This window comes from Cervus canadensis, chromosome 1 (genome assembly GCF_019320065.1).
Source record: "Cervus canadensis isolate Bull #8, Minnesota chromosome 1, ASM1932006v1, whole genome shotgun sequence".
In the NCBI taxonomy this organism is placed as follows: domain Eukaryota; kingdom Metazoa; phylum Chordata; class Mammalia; order Artiodactyla; family Cervidae; genus Cervus; species Cervus canadensis.
In genome coordinates this window covers 66,513,111-66,538,425 of record NC_057386.1, presented here as the reverse complement: position 1 = coordinate 66,538,425, position 25,315 = coordinate 66,513,111, and the positions used below count along the sequence as shown (strand labels likewise).

The 25,315-nt window shown below is 36.7% G+C and overlaps 1 protein-coding gene across 4 annotated transcripts in view; it reads right to left on the bottom strand.

The window, feature by feature from the left end:
- Window positions 1–25,315, bottom strand: part of LRBA (LPS responsive beige-like anchor protein) — a 725,807-nt gene that overhangs the window by 182,579 nt on the left and 517,913 nt on the right. For all 4 annotated transcript variants that reach the window (XM_043484720.1, XM_043484733.1, XM_043484732.1 and 1 more), the window contains exon 44: window positions 23,158–23,270. In XM_043484720.1, coding sequence (XP_043340655.1) covers window positions 23,158–23,270 — 113 coding nt within the window. The remainder of the gene's footprint in view (window positions 1–23,157; window positions 23,271–25,315) is intronic.

The window sequence follows — 25,315 nt, the reverse complement described above, 5'->3', positions numbered from 1 at the left end:
AGAATATTTAAGAAAAAATCCATTAGAAAAGCCTAATGAAATTAATGTTGTCTATTAGGAGAGAATGTAATTAAGCAATTACATTCTTAATTAACAATTAACAATTAAACAATCATTTAATGGAATAGCAATACTGTCAGAAGCCTAATAGTATACATAAACTGCAAAACTGCATTACCCCACTTCAAGAACATGATAAAAAACAGAATTATCTTTCAAAAATCCAAAGGGACTCTAAATTTTATTGTGAAAAGCATATGAAATGTCAAACAAGTTACAATCATCCAGTACTACATTAATTAAAAACAAAGAGTACTGGATTCAAAGACCCTTACAACCACCCAGTACAACTCTTTCATCTGATTACTAGTAAAAGTTAGTTGTAAAAAGAAAAGACTATAATGTTCATACATTCTAAATTTTTATTCTTTTTAAAATTTTTACGAATTCATACCTGAAGTTACCTAATTGATAATCCCCAGGCTACATTCTGTATTTTATAAAACATTATTATGCATTCTCACAGTAAATGTGAGCTAGGCATCCCTATTTTAATAATGAAGATAATAAGTACCTTGAATAACCTAGCTCAAAATTAACAAAGATCGAGGAGACACAAGTCTTCCCAGGTGGCACTAATGGCAAACAACCTGCCTGCCAATACAGGAGATGTAAAAAAGGCAGGTTGGATCCCTGCATGGGGAAGATCCCCTGGTGGAGGCAAGGCAACCCACTCCAAAATTCTTGCCTGGAGAATCCAAAGGACAGAGGAGCCTGGCAGGCTAGTCCATAGGGTCACAAAGAGTTTGACATGACTTTGCCACTAAACAACAACATAAGCAAGAGGTTATGTATTAATTTATTGTGGAAGTAGGATAGGCCTGTAGATACCAAAAAAGAGCAATTACAAAGTGACAGCTGGAAAAGATAATAAAATGGTTGAACTCAATATCATATGAATCCAACATGTTATAGAAATGTCAGGGTAAATAAAAAAATATTGTTAATTATGTATAAGGTAATTGATATTCATGAACAAATTAAAAAAAATTCAAATTCAAGAGGATGAAAGAGGATGGACTATTAGGAAATGTGACATCATAGAAGATGGTCATTCCAGGTTAGAGAATAATGATTTGTTTTGAGAAGATTATACAAAATAACTCTGAGGGCTATTCTATCTGATGACAATGCAACTATTTATTGGTTATAAGTGAAGGATCTAAGAGTCTTAGATATATTATCTTATTATATTTACAACAATGCCTTAATATACAAAACCATTAGCAATCCAAATTTACAGATGAAAGTACTGAGTCTGGGAAGAAGTTAAATGACTATCAATAATTGAGGCAAGATTCAGAGCCAATTCTAACTAGACTGAGTATTAAATCCTAGAATAATTTGGGTTATGTGGATTAATGAAAGTGTTGGTGCAGAATCTATAGCACCATTGGAATCCTTTCATGGGACTTTTAGGTTAAATGCTCTTTTGAAAAAAAAATGTTATTTATACTTTATTCTTATCTATATAATGTATGTGCTTGGGCTTCACAGGTGGCTCAGTGGTAAAGAATTTGCCTGCCAATGGAGGAGACGCAGGAGACCTGGGTTCGATCCCTGAGTCAGGAAGATTCCCTGGAGTAGGAAATGACAACCACTCCAGTATTCTTGCCTGAGAAATCCCATTAACAGAGGAGCCTGGTGGGCTACAGTCCCGTGGGGTCACAAAGAGTGGGACACAACTGAGCAACTTAGCATGCATACACATATAGTGGATATTTAGCAGAAGATTTCACAAATGGCAGAAACGGATGAATATTTTGTGTTGGGGACACTGAAAAGACACTTGGCAAAATTGCTTTTAAGGAAAATGAACACATAAAAATAAGCATTGTCATCAATGTTTATTGCTTTACTTTCCTTTTTTAAAAAATTAACTTTATTGGGGTATGGTTGCTTTAGAAGGCTGTTTTTACTTTTAATTTTTTTTGTATTTATATATCCATATCTATGAACCCAATTCCTTGTGTTGCTAAAACTTTTTAAAGAAGCCAGTGAATTCTGTGCATCTCTACCACCTGCCTTCCTTTCCCATCTACAAGGAGAAGAAAATAAAAGGATAGCCTATATTATTTAAGCAATGTTGCCACCATTTGGGGGTGTAGCAACTATTTTGTGTCAGTTGTAGTAGCTCTTTTATCTAAAAGACAAATATAACAAACAGACTGATAAGCATTTTAACTCAACATTAATTTTCAGGGTATTTTGTCATATGCTATACATGGCTGAAATGGTTTGGCACCTATCTTCACACACTCTACATTTAATTTAATATTGCCGAGAAAAAATTTTATTGGCACACTACTATGGCTTTTAAAGTTAACAAATAAGCACTTTTTGTTTTTAAGTACCAGCGGATTTTTTAATCCCTTGAAAACAAGCTCTCTTCCAAGTAACATTAAACATATACCCACTATATGATTTCAATTTAACAAACATGTCCTGGGAAAAAGAAAGTATTCCATTTTACTTATTGTATTTAACTGAATCTAAATCATTTCAAAGGCTCACACTGGTAGATTTAGTAGCACCGCCTTCAGAGTTCTATATTACTCAGCTATAGTTCATATTAAGTGATTTTCAGTATAGTTATTTACCTGTTTGAGAAAGGCACATAAGTCAATTAAAATAATCTGATAATCCAATGCCAGTGTTGAGCTAAACACCTGGAAGAAGCCCCCCAAAATCTTAACAATCCAAGGTCAACTAAAAAAAAAAAGTAATCATGAAAATGACAAATATCCAAGAGACTCAATGCTGTTAAAACAAAATGTATTTATTCACAGAGAGACTCACATACACACTTAAAGAAGCAGCTAGGACCATGAACTCACTTCTTGCCACAGACAAACCTACACTTTAGCTACATATGGAATAATTCCCTCTGAAAGAAATCCTAAGTTAAAGATGTATATTTCAAACCACAAAGAAACCACTAAATTTTTTAAAGGTATAAATAACAAGCCACAGTGAAGATGAAACTGGAATCATAAAACAACCCAATCTGAAAGAAAATAGATCAAAGGAGGTAAGATACAAAGAACTGATAGAAGGGATAAAAAACAGATGGAAAGAAAATACATTTAAACTGACTATATAAAAAATTACATTAAATGTAAATGGTCTCAACACCCCAACTCAAATGTAAAGGTTATCAGAATGGCTATAAAAGCAAGACTATATTATATGTTGCCCACAAAAAAGGAATTAAAAAAAATAAAGTCACAGACAGGTTTTTAAAAATGATAGAAAAAGATACTATAAGTAATAAAAAAAACACTGTCATGTCTATATAAATATCAGAAAAGGTAGACTTCAGGACATGTACTATTACAGGTGTGATGGGAGACATTACATGAAGATAATAACAGTTTATGAAGGAAGCATAACAATCTGAAATGTGTGTGCACTGTCTTAGTTTCCTAGGGCTCCTATGATAAAGTACCACAAACTGGGTGACTTAAACTAATAGAAACTTATTGTCTCACAGTTCCGGAGGTTCGATGTTCAAATAAGGTATTGGCAGAGCCACATTCTCTGTGAAGCTTCTAACAGAGGATCCTTCTTGGTCTCTTCCAGCGTCTTGTGGCCTCGGGTATTCTTTCCCTTGCAGCAACATAACACCCGATTTCTATTTCCATCACTGCATGGTGTTCTCTCTCTCTTACCATTATATTTTCATCTTCTTATGAAAACACCAATCATACTGAAATTAGGCCCACTTCAATAACCTTATCTTAACTTCATTACACTTGCAAAGACCCTATTTACAAATAAGGTCATGTTCACAGGTGCTAGGGCTTAGGATTTCAACATATCTTTTTGGGAGACATAATTCAACTCATAACATGTACCCAAAAACTAATGCTGAAAATACATATAACAAAAAACGAAAGAAGTGAAAAAGAAGATACAGACAAATCAAAATTATAGTTGGAAACTTCAACATTTCTCACCCAGTAATCAAAAGAATAAGTAGATAAAAAATTAGTAAGGAATATTGCTCAGTCATAAAAAAGAGTGAAATAATGCACCAACATGAAAGGATTTAGAGATTGTCATACTGAGCAAAGTCAGTCAGACACAGAAAGACAAGTATCATATGATATTGCTTATATGTGGAATCATATCTTTTTTTTATTTAAAAAAGAGTATAAATGAACTTAATTACAAAACAGAGGTAGAGTCACAGATTAGAAAACAAACTTACGTTGCCAGGGGGTAAAGGGGGAGAGGGTGCAGTGGGAGATTTGGACTGAGTATGCCCACTACACATGAAGCAGATGACCAATAAGGACCTACTGCTCAGCCCAGGAAGCTCTACTCAGCACTCTGTAACGGCTCATACGGGCAAAGAGTCTAAACAAGAAACGGTGTATGTTTATGCGTAATTGATTCACTTTGCTCTACACCTGAAACCAACACAGCACTGTAAATCAATTATACCCCAGTAAAACTAAAGTTAGTAAGGATATATTCAACATAGACCATGTTCTAAGCCATAAACCAAATTTCAACTAGCTTAAGAGAACCAAAGTCACAAAACTGTGTTTTCCAATCATAATGGCATTAAACTAGGAAGCAACGAAAGAGATGACACACCTTTAAACCTGTGGAAAGGAAACACACTCTTCTAAGAATCTATGGGTCATAAGGAAAATTAGAAAATACACTGAATGGAATAAAAATGAAAACACAATGTATAAAAATTCGTTGGACGTTACAAAATCAGTGTTCTGAGAAAAATTTGTAACATTAAATGCTTATATTAGAAAGAAAAAGACGTCTGAAAGGAATAGTTTAAATCTTCCACTTTAAGATACTAAAAAAACAAAAAGAAGAGAAATTAAAATTGAATCCAAATCAAGTAGAAAGAAAAATAGTAAGGGAAAGAAAACTGAAAACAACACCAAAAAACACAATGGGAACATATAAAACCTATAGCTATTATTATACTTAATGATGAAAGAGTAAATGCTTTTCCCATAAGATAAAAGGCTCTCTCAGCACTTCTAATCAACATTATATAATGCAGTAAGTATTCACGAGATGTAGGAAGTCCCCAAAAGTCTACAAAAATACTACTAGTATAAATAATTGAGTCAAACAAAAGTTGTAAAACACAAGGTCAATCTAAAAAAATTCAATCTAAAAAAATTTCCTATAACTTTTAAAAGTTTGAAATGAAAAAAAATATGAAACATTTAAGCATAAATTAAAAATTTTAGCATACAACACTAAAAGCCACAAAACATCAGACAGAAGTTAAAGAAGACCTAAATGAATGGAAGATAAACCATATTTGTGGATTGGAAGATTTAGTATCACTATTATTTTTGGTAAAAATGGCCTACCAATTAAATGCAAGCCCAATCAAAATAGCAGAATCGACAAGGTGATTCCAGAAAACTGAGAGTAGCCAAAACAATTTTAAGAGAGAAGAAATAACTGGATTCACATGACCTGATATTATGACTAACTATAAAACTACAATAAACAAGATTGCGTGTTATTGATATAAGGATAGATTATGCTTATTGACCATAATAAAGTCTAGAAATAGACCTATATGTATACATCCAATTTAATTTCAATAGAGATTCCCAGACAATTCATGAGAAAAGACAGTCTTTTCAACAAGTGGTATTGGATGAACTGGACTTCCATTTGTAAAAAAAATGAACCTCAACTATTATTCTGCAACTATAACACATTATGTTGTTGTCTAGTCGCTCAGTCATGTCCGACTCTTTGCGACCCTATGGACTACAGCACACCAGGCTTCCCTGTCCTTCACCATCTCCCAGAGTTTGCTCAAACTCAGGTCCATTGAATCAGTGATGCCGCTGGACCATTTCAACCTCTTTCACTCCCTTCTCCTCCAGCCTTTAGTCTTTCCCAGCATCAGCGTCTTTTCCAATAAGTCAGCTCTTTGCATCAGGTAGTCAAACTATTGGAGCTTCAGCTTCAGCATCAGCCATCCCAATGAATATTCAGGGTTGATATCCTTTAGGATTAACTGGTTTGATCTCCTCACTGTCCAAGGGACTCTGAAAAGTCTTGTCCAGAACCACAGTTCAAAAGCATCAATTCTTCAGCACTCGGCCTTCTTTATGGTCCAACTCTCACATTCACACATGACTTCTGGAAAAACCATAGCTTTGACTACACAAACCTTGGAAGGCAAAGTGATGTCTCTGCTTTTCAATACACTGTCTAGGTTTTTCATAATATAGATAAAAATAAGTAGCACCAGCAGCAACAATACCAGAGGGTAATAATAATTGAGTCTGACACAATTTGTTCTTAGAAAAGTCAAATCATTGTCAGGTAATAAAAAGCATGTAATGAAAATCAGAAGACTTTAACTTTTTTAGTAAGATATTCTATCAAATATTAATATACATATATATGTGAATTTACAGGTCTCTTGGCAATAAACCTGTGAACGGTGCCCAAAACATGCTTAATAATCAATTATTTGACTAAACACATTTAATATAATCAGGGTATTATAAACAAGTGTTTATATTGAATAAATGTGCTTACTATAATAAATGGATTTGGAGAATAAAGACTTGGACAGGAAAGTGGACATGAGACTAAAAGACACATTAATACATTACTTATTTAAAAAAGCAGACTATTACACATTCACATAAATTAAGTTTTTACTGTCACAGGGAAATACAAGAATGAAAAGTTAACACAAGGATATAAAGAAAAATACAAATGTATGCAGGCTTTTTAAAATGGCTTCTTACTGTATTTACTCTCTTAAAGAAATGCCCCAGCCTGAAATTAGAAGTACAATTTCAGTACTTATTGAACTTAAAATTTTCTTCAACGTGTTTCAAAAATTTTTTTACACAAGTTTATGGTAAGTCTATGTTCCTTACTTGGATCTACCCGAGTCCATGCAGCACTAAACCAGGAAAACAGGGGGTATGACAGGGTAAAGCTGGCACCGTTGTGTAAATGAAACAATTTATTTATAAATAATAACAAATGATCACTCCACACCACAGTAACTTACCATGATGTGAGAGTAAATACTTAACTTTGAGAAGGATTACTGGACTGGCAGTGTGTTGCTGGTACATGTCAAAGATTATTCATCTCCCTGACAGTAATATTAACCACAATCCATTTCAGTAACTTCAGTTTATCATTTTCTGACTCATGTTAAAAAAACAATGTCAGTGAAGGTTGCTTAAACTAAGTGTAGGCTTAACCCCTGTTAGAGTCATAAAAAAAACTTCCACAAGAAGGTAACTTCTAGTAAAAAAAACAAATCTGCCATACATAGTACTAATCATTTAAAGATGCAAATTGTAAAAAACAGTTTGTGTAAAACCAATGGATCATTGTCCTAAGTTAAAAAAAAAATCTGCAGCAAATCCTCTAAACACACCACAATATATCACCCCAAATGTATGTATGTGTGCATATATATACATCTATATATGTTCACATTTTGCTAAACTTAATTTTAAATTATGGGCAAAGCGTTGAATAGCCATAATATATCACAATGTACATGTAATAATTTAAAGTTTTGAAAGGTCAGTGTACTCAGGAAAGATTTTCTTCAGTATTATAACAAATACTATATAAAAATCAGTCTGTTATTTAGGACCCTCAGATTAAGTACTCTGCTACAGGTCCTTCCTAATAAATGGAGGCAGGCTGACACAAGCATATCTAAATCCAAAACTTTCCTACTCTAGTTACTGAATTTCATCTTTCCAAGCTATACCCCCTTTCATTTTGGATATACCTTTTAGAAAACATCTGTACTTACTCTCCACACTCTATAGTAATATTTTCTTTTTCTATTAATGCAATAACTTTTCTCTATGAGGGTATTTACTCTTGTTTTGTTTTTAAGGTTCTGCTTCTTAATTGTCTTTGTTTCTTCTGGTTTCTTTTATTTTTCTATCCAATTTAGTCTCTACTGTCCTTCACATTGAAGGCTGTCTTTAAATGCTTGCTTACTTGGTCATATCTTCATTTTTAAGAATGAGGCACAAAAGAGCTGACTTCAGTAGCTGAGTGTAAACAGAAATGTGACTTTTACGGAGGGAAAAATCATATGGGCTCCAAGTAGGATCCCTAAAATGTCAGTACATTTGAGGTCTTTTCATCGAGACAGTCAGTACGTCCAAAGAGTAACACAACTGTCCATCTTACACTCTGGGGCTGGCGTAAGCCTGGCTGCCGGAGTGCTGATAACAGGGCAGCGAAAGGGGCCTGGGGGCCTTCAGCATTCAGTACTTAAAGCCTTCTCTTAATCCTCCTGCTTTCCATTCCCTACTCTTCAACTCCCCCTCTGCTATGCTTCCTGTTCTCCAATCAGAAATTTGTCTGGTGCAATTTCTCCAAAAAGTAAACCTCTAGTCTTTAGCCAAGATAAAGGGAAAGGCAGTCCCATTTGGGAAAGAAGTAGATACAAATGCCACTGTTCAACCAAAACTATGCTTTCTAGTTATGCCCAAAGTCTACCAGTTCAGTGATACGGACACACCTAAGGTCAGATTTTAGCCTTTAACAATTAGGAAATCTATGTCCTTGGAGAGTTTCTTAACCTCACTACACCTCAGTTTCCTATGTGTAAAATAAAGATAATAACACATTCCTTAGAGTGTGGTTGAAAGGATTAAAGAAGAGCACATACATAAAATGTTTTTTAAAAGCACCTACTTGGGATTCCCTCACAATCCTACGAAAAGATTCTAAACTTCCCAGTATCATTCTTTTTGCTGATTGGACTATAAACTCCCCAAGCCCAGGGAATGCAACTCATACCAAAATCTCTAAGATCCATGTGTCATATAACAGCATATTGGTGCCAAGCTTGAAATATTTTTAATATATTTTGTCAGCCAATAGAAAGCAGCCAACTTGGGATAATTTTAATTTCTTTCTCTGCACTTACATTTCATTTAAATGATTTAGGATCCACTATTTACCATTATAATATAATAAAGTTGTTTTAACTTTGAATTCCTTTGGTTTAACTGAAGCCCAATAAGTAGAAAAATAAAGCAAACGTTATAATGCCCATCATTTTAAAACAATATTCCCCTCCCCGCCAAAAGAGTGTACTTTTCCCTCTGTGACATCTAGATGGTATATTGATTCCCAGTGTATCTGTTGCAGAGCCCACTAAAAGGACTGGCATTTGTCAGAAACAGCACTTAAAATTTAAAGAGATAAAGAAGTGCTGTCTGATCAACAACAGTTAAATGTCCGGTAGTCAATTCCAGGTCAGGATGCATGCTGTATATTATGTGTGTGTGTTAGGAGAAACATCTCACATATAAAAATATACAACCAGATGGTAGGAGATATAAAAGACACAGAGAGGGGGGACATCACCTACTTTTGCTTTAAACAAAGAGAGAAAAATACACAATAAATACAAGTATGAACAACAGCAACTAATCAGCAAGTAAATGAATTTAGGACAACCTGGTTGTTCAGATCTCTTCATTTATCTCATAATTTACTCTTTAGAAACATTCTGATCAAGAGTAATTTCCTTTTCTTGATTCTTAAACAAAATAACAACTCGCACTGTGCTTACATTCTAAAGTTTTAAAAAAATGCATGATGTTTCTTTTCCCTCTACCTTGGACTCTAGCAGTATTTTCCTTCATTTTAAGAATCTATGCTGTAATAAATATAGATTATAGCTTGACCATTATAAACTACTGATTATAGTTTGACCATTCCTGACTTCCCCTCACCAGTCTTCAGTGTATTTTTTAGTAGAACAGTAACTTAAAGGACTGTATCTAATTTCCAGAAACTAAGAGTCCTTGGTACACTATTACTCAATAAACAATCATTAAAGGAAAAAAAACGAATGCTCAGGTAGTAACATCAGGTATTCTCCAGAGTTAACCACACATTCACCTTTTCCATAAAACAGGTTAGGTCAAAAAGCTCAAGGCATAACCTGGGACAAACATACCATGAGGCAGCAACTGGGAAAAGCACTTTTTCCAGCAATAGCATGCTGGTTGCACCTTACCATGCACTTCAGCGTAAGAGGTGAAGAGCAACTTGATAAAATAACATTAAAACAGACTCAGCAATTGATGCCAAGCATAGAAAGCGGTATAGCACACTGCAGTGTTTCCCAGGCTTTCTGGGCCAAAATTCATAGCAAGAAATTTGTCACTTTAAATCATAACCCAGCACACACACACACACAGCTGTGAACTGCACAGTGTTTAAATTCTGGTTCTATCCACTATCTGTGTGACTTTGTACAACTGGTTTAACCTCATGGTGTATCAATTTCTGCTCCTGTAAAAGATAGTAATAATACTACCTATCTTAGAAGGTCTTTGTGAGGGTTAAAAGAATTAACATATGTAATATACTACAAAGTGGGATGTTCTTATAGCTGAGTTTTCATTTGCAAGACTTCATTTGGAAATGGTTGGTCTATCTACTGCATTTCAATCTAACAAAATACTTGTATTTTGGAATAGGCATTCAGGTATATGGACTTCTCTGATAGCTCAGTTGGTAAAGAATCTGCCTGCAATGCAGGAGACCCCAGTTTGATTCCTGGGTCGGGAAGATCCACTGGAAAAGGGATACGCTACCTACTCCAGTATTCTTGGGCTTCTCTTGTGGCTCAGCTGGTAAAGAATCTGCCTGCAAAGAGGGAGACCTGGGTGTAATCCCTGGGTTGGGAAGATCCCCTGGAAAAGGGAAAGGCTACCGACTCCAGTATTCTGGCCTAGAGAATTCCATGGACTGTATAGTCCATGGGGTTGCAAAGAGTCGGACAAGACTGAGCAACTGTCACTTTCATCCAGGTATATACATTAAATATTCCAAAATAACTATCTTGATCAATTAGAAGAGAAATGATTGCACCTGATCACTTTCATCCAGGTATATACATTAAATATTCCAAAATAACTATCTTGATCAATTAGAAGAGAAATGATTGCACCTGATTATTTTCATTTTCCTCACTTAGAAAATTGGCTTACACAATCAGGAGATTGTGTAATAGTAACATTACTATTACAAGTAATAACAGCACCAAAAAATCTTTATTAATCCACCATGAAATCTCTGGTACCAAAACAACAGCTATTATCATTTGTTTTTATGGTATGACATTTTGTAAATATATTTCTGCCCTGATAATAACTTCTTATAAAGAAAAGACAAAAAGAAAATATTCTTGTCTCTTTCAAGGAGACTGTCAAAATATAAAACTCAGTGTGTATTTGTAAAATATGGATTAATGTCACTCCAAAGTTTATGCATGGTTAGATCTGTCTTCTCATCAGTCAGAATTTTAGACTGGTGATGAAACAACAGAGAAACTGGAGGCAAAAAACAACTTCAAAACTGATTTCTACTTTCTTTCAGCTTTAAAAAATTAAAGCATTTATGTTAAATGAGGAGCTTCACAACAGAAGAAAATAATAAATTTTCCTCACCGTTTCAAACTAAAATAGATTTGATATAATCAGATTGACAATATTACATTGCAATTATTATAAGGAAATACCATATATAAAATTGAATTCCTTCAAAAGGACATTTTTTACATTATCCGTCTCAGAACTTTTCTTTCTAAAGAGAGTAAGAAAAATAATACAGAAGAAAAGCTGTTAATTACATTAATTCTGCTTCAGAAAGAGAATTCCTGTAAAACATGGACAAGATTACCAAATAAAATTGTAGTTCTGTATCAAAACTTTGGGGACATTAAATGGACATAAATATGCATAAATAATTCATTTAAAAAAAGCTAGTCAGGCTATATTATCCACTTAAGAATGAGGATAAGACCTGTTTATGATTTAAGTTAAGCTTTGCACACAATGTTCTCTTCGATTTCACAACTTTATTTAAACAAATAGTATTTGCTAAGGAGAAGGCAATGGCACCCCACTCCAATACTCTTGCCTGGAGAATCCCATGGATGGAGGAGCCTAGTGGGCTACAGTCCATGGGGTTGCTAAGAGTCGGACATGACTGAGTGACTTCACTTTCACTTTTCAGTTTCATGCATTGGAGAAGGAAATGGCAACCCACTCCAGTGTTCTTGCCGGGAGAATCCCAGGAACCGGGGAGCCTGATGGTCTGCCGTCTATGGGGTCCCACAGAGTCGGCCACGACTGAAGCGACTTAGCAGCAGCAGCAGCAGCAGTATTTCCTAAATGCATACTATGAGAAAACTTCCAAGTAATTCTAATATTTTTGTCTTAATATATGTATTTTATTGATGTATAGTTGACAAACCATGTTTCAAGTGCACAGCAAGGTGATTCAGTTGTATATGTGCATATATGTTGTATATCGATTTTTTAAACTAGAAATCTAGCATTCTATTCATACTAAGTCGATGACACCTTCAAAGCAGCTCTGAATGCAGAACTCAAAGGCATGCCTATGGTGTCTCCTCATAATGCAGAGAGAGAGAGTGCGCGCGTGCACACGTTTGTGTGTGTGTGAGAAAGAAAGAGTGTGTGTGTGTGTGTGTGTGTGTGTGTGTGTGTGCGCGCGCACACTCGGTCATGTCTGACATTTTACAACCCATGAACTGCAGCCTGCCAGGCTCCTCTGTCCACAGGATTTTCCAGGCAAGATACTAAAGGGGGTTGCAATTTCCTTCTCCAGGCATAGAATTCTACTATAATCATTTTTCTTATAGAAACAGCTCATTTTATATATGTGACACACTCTTGAAAATATGTCTATAAACAGATACTTGAAAATGGAATCACACTAGAAACATTATGGCAGACCTTAATATCAACAGGAATGAGATACAATTTATAAAGTAAACAATTTTATATATGCAGAGTACAATTTTCAAATACCTGATATACTTGATTATTTTACTTAATGTAAGTCCAAACTCACTTATTTCCATCAATAGTTAATGAAAACAATTAGTATGAGTAGAATTCCATTTTCACAAACTTGAAAGACTTTCGGAGCATTTGAATTACTGCTGCTTTATAGGAGAGGAGATGTTAGTTGTAAGTTATGTGGTTGAGTGTTATAGCTCCCCACTTCTTCCACCTCTGCTAATCACACCACTGTTGGCTATACAATATGTGCTGTTCAGCTCTTGTTGAAAACACTCTTATAAATATTCCTTTGTCAGCACAAAAAGCAATTATTTCACAAAATCTCTTATAATATAAAAATGGATACTCCTACAATTAAAGGCACTAAATCACAGAGATGATATTTTTATGTCTCTGTATAGTGGATATGGACATTTATGGATAGATAGTAACGAAAATGACGCTTTTGCTTTGGTTTTGAACTCCCCTCCCCTTCTAACTTTTAATCTAACAAAATAAAAAAAGCAAAATTACTACTGGTCCTTTAGTGGGGCATTAAAATATATTATTTATCACATACAGAAGATAAGTTATAAAGGCATTAGTTAAAACAGCATTTTACACATCCAGCAAAAGTACTTGGCAAGTTCCTTAGAAACAGCCGTAACATATAAATAAGATTCAATTTTAATAAAAGATTCTGTTTAGCTGGCAAATAATAACTGCATTTTGCTGATACCATTTCATTGGATTCTCATAATGAAAAAATTCATAGAGCCTACTTCAAGAAAATTGTTTTGAAGGTTTTCTTCTGGTCATGTAAGACTTTTAGCGGGATAGAGAAAAAAGATAAGGGTCAGCGAACAGACTTTTGGCAAGGAAGTGGTAGGACGCGGTAACGGGGTGGGAGCTCTTGTTCAGTACAGTGATGGCAGAGGAGAGAATACAACCTTAGTAGAAAAATCTAAATAGCGTCCCACTTATCACACCATTACTACCTGTTCCATTCAGATGTGAACAGGCACCAGATCCACAATCCATCTAACTACTCACTGCATCTTAACAGCCTACAAAAAGTCCTCCAAAGCACAAAGCATCTTAAGCTATGTGCTGAAACAGAAGTCCAAACTGGAGGACTAAGGTTAAGGAAAAGAAGGGAGTTCTAGATGTCTAGAAAGGTTATATATTTAATTTATTTTGTGAAACAAAGCTTACATTTTAACAATTTAATGAAAAATGAGATTTTTACTTTTCCACACATAAAATTCAAATAAAGGAGAGACATTAGGATATAATAGCCTGAGAATTAAAGAGCTGTCCAGTTTTTACTACTGACCTACTGCATGGTTCCCTACACAGGTCAAATAACAGTCCTGATTTTTATCAGACAAGAGAGTTCCACAGATTCCAGTGAAATACACAGGGTTTTAGAACAAATACAGCACCTAAATGTAAGTAAGACTTTCCTTTTTTCATTTTCTTTAAAAGCACTCCTCTCCCCCACCCCCCAAAAAAACCAACAAGAAAACATTTCTGCATTTATTATTCCTCACAGTCGGTGGGGCACCAGGGAACTTCTGCTGATCTGGACCTCATCTGGCTGCTCTCAGCTGTGCCTGCTCCCGAGTCTTTGGGCAGCTGACTCAGCCATCCTCCACGTGTCAGTCCTGACCCTCCAGCTAGTTAACCAGGGCATGTTCACAAAGAGGTCAAAGGCAAGCAAAAGCAGAAACATGCAGGTGCTTTTTCAAACTTCTATTTTGTGTTTAGTTTACTAACCAACTCTTCTTCCTCCTCTTACTGGCCTCCTTTTTCTTTTTTTCTTAAATTGTGGTAAAATATTCATAACATGAAATTTATCATTTTAACCACTTTTAAGTGTATAGTTCAGTGGCATTAAGTACATTCAGGCTGTCAGGCAACCATCACCACCTTCCATCTCCTTGTTTCATTTTGGAAAATGAAAATGAACTTGTTTCATTTTCCAAAACTGAGACTCTATACTCAGTGAAGAAGTCTCCATTCCTCCCAACACACTCAGGCCTTGGCAACCACCATTCTACTTTTGATCTCTATGAGTTTGACTCCTCTAAATGCCTCATATGAGTGACACCATACAATATCTGTCCTTTTGTGAATGTCTTGTTTCACTTAGCATAATGTCTTCAAGGTTCATCCACATTGCAGCATGTGTCAGAGGTCCCTCCCTGGTTAAGGGTGAACAATATTCCACTGTATATGTGTACCACCTTCTATTTATCCATTTATCCATCAATGGATACCTGGACTGCTTCCATCTTTTGGTAACTGTACGTAATACTTCCATAAATATGAAAATGGGTATACAAATACCTCTTCAAGTCTCAGCTTTTCTCTTGAGTACATATTCAAAACTGGAAGAGCTGGGGTCTTCCCTTGTGGCTCAGGGATAAAGAATCTGCCTGCCAATACAGGAGATGCGGGTTCCATCCCTGATCTGGGAGGACCCCACTTGCTACGGAGCAACTAAGCCCCTCCGATACAAGTACTGACCCTGTGCTCCAGAGCCTAAGTGCCACAACTACTGAAGCCCATGCTTTGCAACAAGAGAAGTCACTGAAGTGAGAAACCTGCACCCCGCAACTAGAGCAGCCACCGCTGACTGCAACCGGAGAAAAGTCTGTGCAGCAACACAGACCCAGCACAGTCAAAAATAAACAAGATTATATTTAAAGAGCAGACTAACTGGAGCTTAGGGTAATTCCATTTTTTTATTTTGAAGGAACTGCCATACTTTTTTCCACATCAGATTTACATGTTTACATTCCCACCAGCAGTACACATGGGTTCCAATTTCTCCAAATCTTTACCAATAATTGTTATTTTAGGTTAATTTATTTTTTAATTAAAGCCATACTACTGGGTGTGACGTGGTATCTCACTGTGGTTTTGATATACATTTTCTAAACATCAAGTAGTGTTTGAACACCATTTCATCTGCTCATTGGCTATTAGTATAACTTCTTTGAAGAACTGCCGAGTAAAACTCCTCACCCATTTTTGAATCAGATTGTTTGGGTTATGTTCTATATTCTACATACTAATCCTGGATCCAAAAGGATAAGGCTTTCTTTTGAAAACAAAAACTCTCCTTTAAAAGTGAAAAAGGAAATATACAAACTTCTACAATATCTTACCACAATCACAGAAACTTACCACAATCATAGAAAACTAGCCAATCTGATCACATGGACTACGGTCTTGTCTAACTCAATGAAACTAAACCATTCAATGTGGGGCCACCCAAGACGGATGGGTCAGGGTGGAGAGTTATGACAGAATGTGGTCTACTGGAGAAGGAAATGGCAAACCACTTCAGCATTCTTGCCTTGAGAACCCATGAACAGTATGAAAAGGCAAAAAGGTAGGCCACTGAAAGTTGAACTCCCCAGGCTGGTAGGTGCCCATTATGCTATTGGAGATCAGTGGAGAAATAACTCCAGAAAGAACAAAGGGATGGAACCAAAGCAAAAACAACACCCAGCTGTGGATGAGACTGGTGGGAGAAGAAAGGTCTGATGCTGTAAAGAGCAATATTACATAGGAACCTGGAATGTTAGGTCCATGAATCAAGGCAAATTGGAAGTGGTCAAACAGGAGATGACAAGAATGAACTTCGACATTTTAGGAATCAGTGACCTAAAATGGACCGGAATGGGTGAATTTAACTCAGATGACTATTATATCTACTACTCTGGGCACAAATCATTTAGAAGAAATGGAGTAGCCATCATAGTCAACAAAAGAGTCCAAAATGCACTGCTGCTGCTACTGCTAAGTCACTTCAGTTGTGTCCGACTCTGTGCGACCCCGTCCCTGGGATTCTCCAGGCAAGAACACTGGAGTGGGTTGCCATTTCCTTCTCAAATGCATAAAAGTGAAAAGTGAAAGTGAAGTCGCTCAGTCATGTCTGACTCTTTGCGACCCCATGGACTGCAGCCTACCAGGCTCCTACTTCCATGGGATTTTCCAGGCAAGAGTACTGGAGTGGGGTGCCATTGTCAAAATGCACTACTCGGGTGCAATCTCAAAAACGACAGAATGATCTCTGTTCGTTTCCAAGGCAAACCATTCAATATCATGGTAATCCATGTAACCCAACCAATAATGCTGAAGAAGCTGAAGTTAAACAGTACTATGAAGACCTACAACACCTTCTAGAACTAACACCAGGGGACTGGAATACAAAAGTAGGAAGTCAAGAAACACCTGCAGTAATAGCAAATTTGGCCTTAGAGTACAGAATGAAGCAGGGCGAAGGCTAATGAGAGTTTTGTCAAGAGAACGCACTGGTCATAGCAAACACCCTCTTCCAACAACACAAGAGAAGACTCTACACATGGACATCACCAAATGGTCGACAGCAAAATCAGATTGATTATATTCTTTGCAGCCAAAGATGGAGAAGTTCCATCAGGATGGAGATACAGTCAGCAAAAACAAGACCGGAGCTGACTGTGGCTCAGATCATGAACTCCTTATTGCCAAATTCAGATATAAATTGAAGAAAGTAGGAAAAACCGCTAGACCATTCAGGTATGACCTAAATCAAATCCCTTATGATTATACAGTGGAAGATTTAAGGGACTATATCTGATAGAGTGCCTGATGAACTATGGATGGAGGTTCATGACATTGTACAGGAGACAGGGATCAAGACCATCCCCAAGGAAAAGAAATGCAAAAAGGCAAAATGGCAGTCTGAGGAGGCCTTACAAATAGCTATGAAAAGTAGAGAAGCAAAAAGCAAAGGAGAAAAGGAAAGATATCCCCATTTGAATGCAGTTCCAAAGAATAGCCAGGAGAGATAAGAAAGCCTTCCTCAGTGATCAGTGCAAAGAAATAGAGGAAAACAATAGAATGGGAAAGACCAGAGATCTCTTCAAGAAAATGAGAGATACCAAGGGAACATTTCATGCAAAGATGGGCTCAATAAAGGACAGAAATGGTATGGACCTAACAGAAGCAGAAGATATTAAGAAGAGGTGGCAAGAGTACACCGAAGAACTGGACAAAAAAGATCTTCACAATCCAGATAATCACAATGATGTGATCACTCACACTAACCTAGAGCCAGACATCCTAGAATGCGAAGTCAAGTGGGCCTTAGGAAGCATCATTACAAACAAAGCTAGTGGGGTGATACAATTCCAGTTGAGCTATTTCAAATCCTAAAAGATGATGCTGTGAAAGTGCTGCACTCAATATGCCAGCAAATTTGGAAAACTCAGCAGTGGCCTAGAAAAGGTCAGTTTTCATTCCAATCCCAAAGAAAAGCAATGCCAAAGAATGCTCAAACTACTGCACAATTGCACCCATCTCACACACTAGTAAAGTGATGCTCAAAATTCTCCAAGCCAGGCTTCAACAGTATGTGAACCATGAACTTCCAGATGTTCAAGCTGGTTTCAGAAAAGGCAGAGGAACCAGAGATCAAATTGCCAATATCTGCTGGATCATCAAAAAAGCAAGAGAGTTCCAGAAAAACATCTATTTCTGCTTTATTGACTATGCCAAAGCCTTTGACTGTGTGGATCACAATAAACTGTGGAAAATTCTTCAAGAGATGGGAATACCAGACCATCTTCCTGCCTCTTGAGAAACCTGTATGCAGGTCAGGAAGCAACAGTTAGAACTGGACATGGAACAACACAATGGTTCCAAATAGGAAAGGGAGTATGTCAAGGCTGTATATTGTCACCCTGTTTATTCAACTTATATACAGAGTACATCATGAGAAATGCTGGGCTGGATGAAGCACAAGCTGGAATCAAGATTGCCGGGAGAAATATCAATAACCTCAGATATGCAGATGACACTATCCTTATGGCAGAAAGTGAAGAACTAAAGAGCCTCTTGATGAAAGTGAAAGATGAGAGTGAAAAAGTTGGCTTAAAGCTTAACATTCAGAAAACTAAGATCATGGCATCTGGTCCCATCACTTCATGGAAAATAGATCGGGAAAGAGTGTCTGACTTTATTCTCTTGGGCCCCAAAATCACTGCAGATGGTGATTGCAGCCATGAAATTAAAGACGCTTACTCCTTGAAAGGAAAGTTATGACCAACCTAGCCAGCATATTAAAAAGCAGAGATATTACTTTGCCAAAAAAGATCCATGTAGTCAGGGCTATTGTTTTTCCAGTAGTCATATATGGATGTGAGAGTTGGTCTATAAAGAAAGCTTAGCGCCGAAGAATTGATGCTTTTGAACTGTGATGCTGGAGAAGACTCTTGAGAGTCCCTTGGACTGCAAGGAGATCCAACCAGTCCATCCTAAAGGAGATCAGTCCTGGGTGTTCATTGGAAGGACCTGAAACTCCAATACTTTGGCCACCTGATGCAAAGAGCTGACTTACTTGAAAAGACCCTGATGCTGGGAAAGATGAGGGCAGGAGGAGAAGGGGACAACAGAGGATGAGATGGTTGGATGGCATCTCCGACTCAATGGACATGAGGTTGGGTAAACTCTGGGAGCTGGTGATGGACAGGGAGGCCTGGCGTGCTACAGTTCATGGGGTCGCAAAGAGTCGGACACAACTGAGCGAATGAACTGACCTGAACAATTTCTTAGTTCTAAGTACTACACTAGGCACCAAAAATATAGAAATTAAAAAAATTTTTTCCTATTCAATGATTTCCCTTAATAGGAAACACAGAAAAGAAAATGTAAATTTATAATAAATTATGTAATGCATTAGAAAAGAATATAGAGAGAACCGCCGAAGTACAAAATTTTTGATGATGAGAAAAGCAACAGCAAAGGCACAAAAGGTGAATGAGAACATGAAGCAATATAGGATCAGATGACTACAGCAAAGATATGGGGCAGAGGCAGAAGAGGTGCTGATCAAAGAGGCAAAGGCTAGGACCTAAACACCATTGTTTGTCATGACGAAAATGTTGACCTTCGTGCTGACACCACTGGTGACTACTTCAACTAGACTGTGTGGAGAAGCATCTGTACCCTGCGGATACAGATGAAGTTACTCCTGGACATTCCTAATGATATCAAGCCAGAACAAGAGGGTACACCTGAGACAGGCAAAGAAGAGAACAGTCTTCCTCCGACATCAAAAAAGTGGAAATCCTTGGATTCCGCGTGGAGGACACTGGATATGGTAAGTAAATTAGAGCCTATCTTGTGGTAATCTGCAGAGTAGGCAGTGATCCTCAGACTGAGACTATAAATTCCTTAGAGCCTGTACTTCTGATGTGATTGGGTACTCAGTAAAGCTTTACTTAAATACTTCACTAAAGCCTAAAATGGATTTGAAAGAGTTAAGGGAAGGGAGTATCTACAATCTTAGAAAGAAGTCTGATGTCCTGAGAACTTCAGAGTGACCTAGAAGGATAAGGGAGCAACAGAGGCCTGGGGAACAGGCAGGGGAAAGGCAGCAAAGAACTTCCAGGTTAGATCTGTAGAATATATAAACATTCTTCAGGTATTGGTAGAAGTTTCTAAGAGTTTTAGGGAAAAGACTGGACTTTCTGACTGCCTGAACAGATGGGAGCAGGGGTACAGTGTTCCTTTTACATTAAAGGAATATTTTTTGCTTCTAAATTTTTTGTGCTCCTAAATTAATTGGAGGAATCAGTTTCAACTCATGATGTATTTCATCTTAATTTTTCTTTCCTAGGTCTTTCTGAAGGGGCTAGAAACAAAGACAAATCCAGCAGCAACCCTGGAATAGGAAATGGCAACCCACTCCAGTACTCTTGCCTGCAAAATCCCGTGGACAGAGGAGCCTGACAGGCTACAGCCGCAGAGTCGAACACGACTGAGTGATGAGCATGCTCCTGTAGCAACAAGCACAATGGACCAAACTATGTGTTTCACATACATTTTCATGTAAAAGGGCTCCCGCTAGGGTTCCTTAAAGAAATAAATGATACTAAATAATAGAACTGGGCCAGAAAATGTGAGGGTTAAGACTAAAGCACCTTGTTATACCAGGGAGCGTGTAAGTTTGCATACTAAGATTGTATCAAAACAACGCAGGAACAACTTGAAGAAACTCCTCGTGATCAAAGCAGAAACAAGTGATCATCAATGAACATACTAACTGTAGTGGGTTGAAACATCAAACCACTTCAGTTTTGTGTACAAATTCATAAAGATATATATTTTTTAATTAGGTTTCACTAGAGGGTGTTGGGAACCAATTCATTGTTTTAAAAACTGGTATATAAAAAGAAATGTTTATCCTGCCTTTCCAATGTTATGTACCATTGAAAAACTTAGTAACAGATGAAGGGATGTCATCACTTAGAAAATGGTTCCAAATAATACATGAAATAAAAGTGATAGAATTTAAATACCATGATTGTGCAACGCCTACTGAACTAATGAGTTCTGGCATTAAATATGACAAAAGAAAAGTAAATTAGAGGGGCTTTCCTGCTGGTTCAGTGAAGAAGAATCTGCCTCCTAATGCAGGAGACATAGGTTCCATCCCTGGTCCAGGAAGGTCCCATATGCTGTGGGGCAACTAAGCCCAAGTCCTCCCTGTGCTCCAGAGCCTGGGAGCCACAGCGACTGAGCCACGTGCTTCAGCCACGGAGGCCCTTGTGCCCCAGAGCCCGTGCTGCACAAGAGACGCCACTGCAGTGAGAAGCCCACGACCCACAACGAAGAGCAGCCCCTACGCTCCGCAGCTAGAGAAGAGCCCACGCAGCAACGAAGACTCAGCACAGCCGAAATACATGAGCAAACAAAATTACAAAACAGCAAATTATATAGTACACGTCCTTTGACACAGGAGTGCAAAAGTTTCCTATGAAGCAGTTTTGCTAAAAAAAGCTAATCTGAATTCTATAAACCTCTGGAAGCAACTACCAATTTACAAGGAATATAGGAGACAAAGGAACCTGTAGATTATGACACACAGATGCGATAAGCAAAATCCACACTATGAGAAAATCTACAAGACAATATACTTCTTCAACTAAAAAATCAGCGGGGAAAAAAAAAATGAAAGAGAACACCACAGAATAAATAAAGACTTAATTGCAATGTGTGGTTCTTGTTTGGATCCTGACTGGAATAAACAAACTAAATACAATTTTGAAAGCCTACTGGGTATTTGATGACATTAAGAAAGTATTGTTAATATTTTTAAGTTTGCTAATGGTATTATGGTTGTACTCTGAAAAGTTTTTAAAAGTATATATTGACATATTTATGAATGGAATGATATGATGTCTGAAATTTGCTTCAAAGTAATATGGTAAAGGGGAGAGAAAATGAGAGTAGATAAAATAAGAGGAACTACAAGGTGATGATTACTGAATTACAGTGATTGATACATGAGAATGTACCTGTTTTGTCTACTTATTATTATTCTGTTTGGTCTACTTCTGTATATGTTTGGAATTCTCCATAATAAAAAGTTAAAAAGAAAAAAAGAGGCATATAACCTCATTTTTTAACCACAAAATGATTCAGGATATTCCATTTATTGATAATTTATGACAGAAAAGGAAAATTCTTAATGATACTTGAAGATATGAGAAATGTTTATATAATAACCATTGTGTATAATATAAGGTAATTATTACTTATTGATATGTGATAAATTAGGGGTAGTTTTTGTTTTTTTATTTATGTGTTTCACATTTTAAAATGTAATACAGTTAAAATTAATTTTTTAGAACTTGGAGGAAATGTCATGTATATTTTATTATTTAATTCATTTAATACATTTATTGAATGGCACGCTCTATACTTGGCAAGAGGGAAATAATGGTGAAAAATGACACAAGAAGAACCAAAACGATGAGGTAGAAGAACATGTGAAATGCAGGTCAATTTGGATGCTTTGACAGGGAGGAAGGGATCAGTAACAGTCTCTATAAGGTAGTGTTCCTGCAGGACGGAGAGGGTCAGCCATTCACAGAGCAGAGAGACGAATGTCCAAGGCAGAGGAAGCAAGGTGTGGAGATGAGAGAGAATCATTCCGTACTCAACGATAAGCCAAGAAAGGTTTAAGCACTGAATGTGTGGAATTCAAAATATTTTAATTGCCATCAAGCTTAACATGCATATTAAATTTCTGTTTTAAATTTGAGAATAATGAAAATACATTTAAAAGATAAATATATTAAAGTTATAATATTAAAAAGTTTAAGTGTTGTGAAAATAATCAGATTTATTTTTATATGCAAAATAATATATAATATTTTACACCAGTATTTCAGATGAACTAAGAAATTACCTTGGACAAATCTCTGAAGTTACTTGGCAAAGTAAGATCCAGTTCTTCTGATTCATAATTAGTAATGACCCATGGAAACACAGGATACTGATTTAAGTCATTGTAAGTCCGTCCTGGAAGAGGGGAAAAAGGCATTCTTAATTTAGAATAATGAGATGATAAACATTCCAGAATATATCTTATTAAAAATAACAAGAACAACAATTTCTGAGTGCAAAACATTGTTCCCAGTGCTATCATTTATTCATTATTTCACTTAATTTTCACAATAATTTTGAAATTAGGATCACCCCATTTTACAAATAGAAAATTGAGGCACAAAGGTTTATGTAACTTGCCGCAAATCATGGAACTTGTAATGGTTGAACTATATTAAGTCTAGATACGCTGTACCCATGCTGATGTTCCTATAAATTCCACAAGTATTTTTTATTAATTGAAACCAAATAAGATAATCTTCACTAAGAATTTAAAAAACAATTTCCTATCACATAAGAGTTTTTCAAAACCTGAATCCTTTCTCTGCCATTAATTAACTAACCAATCAACCAATGAACTAATCAACCGAGTTCAAATGACTTAACCCCTGTGGGCATTCATTAGTCACCTGTAAAATGATGAGGCTATTCTAAATAACTCTGAAATTCCTGTGAAAGCTTTCAAATTCTATGCCCCTTTGAATATAATTCACAGCATCATCGAGGCTGCTTATTCAATTCCCAAATGATGCCACACACTCATCCATGCTTCTTCTAAATCAAAGACATTTAATGACACATTCAGGTCTATTAACAATATGAATAAGGCAAAGGATGAGGTAGCCCATCCATGTAGACACAGCAGCTTTCTGAATATCACCACTGAGGGAGGCAGGCTCAGTAGGTGACATCACTGTTCAGAGTAAAATGCTGCCTCCACCATTTCACTAGTCTATAGCCGATATTTAGCTAGATTTAATGTGAACAAACCTCTATGGCTAACATACAAGGGAGACAAGTAATTAATATTGCTTGAATTCCTTTCTTACAGTGTATTCTATCCCCTTCTTTCTTTTCCAGTTCTCAAATATATACGAATGTCTTATCAATATACAGCTGAATATTACACTAGCTCTCCACACAGATTCTCGGTATCTAAGCCTTCCTCATGATTTGATGTTTTTAACATTTTATTTCATTCTATTCATCATGAGCTTGACGCCTATTAGAGTAACAGAGTTCTTCCTTGACTGAAGTGGAAACAGTCTTACAAAATATGAATAATAAGATAATTTTAATTCAGATGTAATTATCACACTTCATATTTCTGTCAGTTTTAATTTCTCCCAGAAAAAATAAACGAACTTAATAGCAAAAAGCAGCCTATTTTGATATCCCTTTTCTCCTGCATTTTTCTCTCCTTCTGATTGAGATCTTATCAACAGTAAACAATAAAATCCTTTGTTATCCTGTATGCTTAAATAATTAAGTTTATTGTACCTACAATAAAAGAGTACATACCTACTCACTGTCAACAGACTCTTGTTAAGTAAGTTAAATTCAATACATAATTACTGAATGCCCATGCTCAGTCGCTCAGTCGTGTCCAACTCTTTGCCACCCCATGGACTGTAGCCCACCAGGCTCCTCTGTCCACGGGGATTCTCCAGGCAAGGATATTGGAATGAGTTGCCATGCCCTCCACCAGGGGATCTTTCCAGCCCAGGGATCGAACCCAGGTCTCCCCCACTGCAGGCAGATTCTTTACCATCTGAGACACCAGGGAAGCCCAAGAATACTGGAGTGGGTAGCCTATCCCTTCTACAGGTTCCCAACCCAGGAATTGAACCGGGGTCTCCTGAATTGCAGGCAGATTCTTTACCATATGAGTCACCAGGAAAGTCCAATCTACACCTAAGGTTCTCATTTAATCTCCAACCATTCAGTCCTTATATTCAAACTTTTTTATTTTGAAAATGAACCCCTATAAAGTAACTTGTAAGTTCTGAGACACTAAAGCCTCAGGCATGACTTGTATTCACTGTGAATTCCCCCTCACCTCCCAACCACATTTGATACAGAGGCCAACACTTTTCCCTCTCCCTTTCCCGTCGTGTCTCAAGCCATCTGCTTCAACTTAGTTCTCCTACTAAGTCTACAATTTCTGGGATCACTGATCC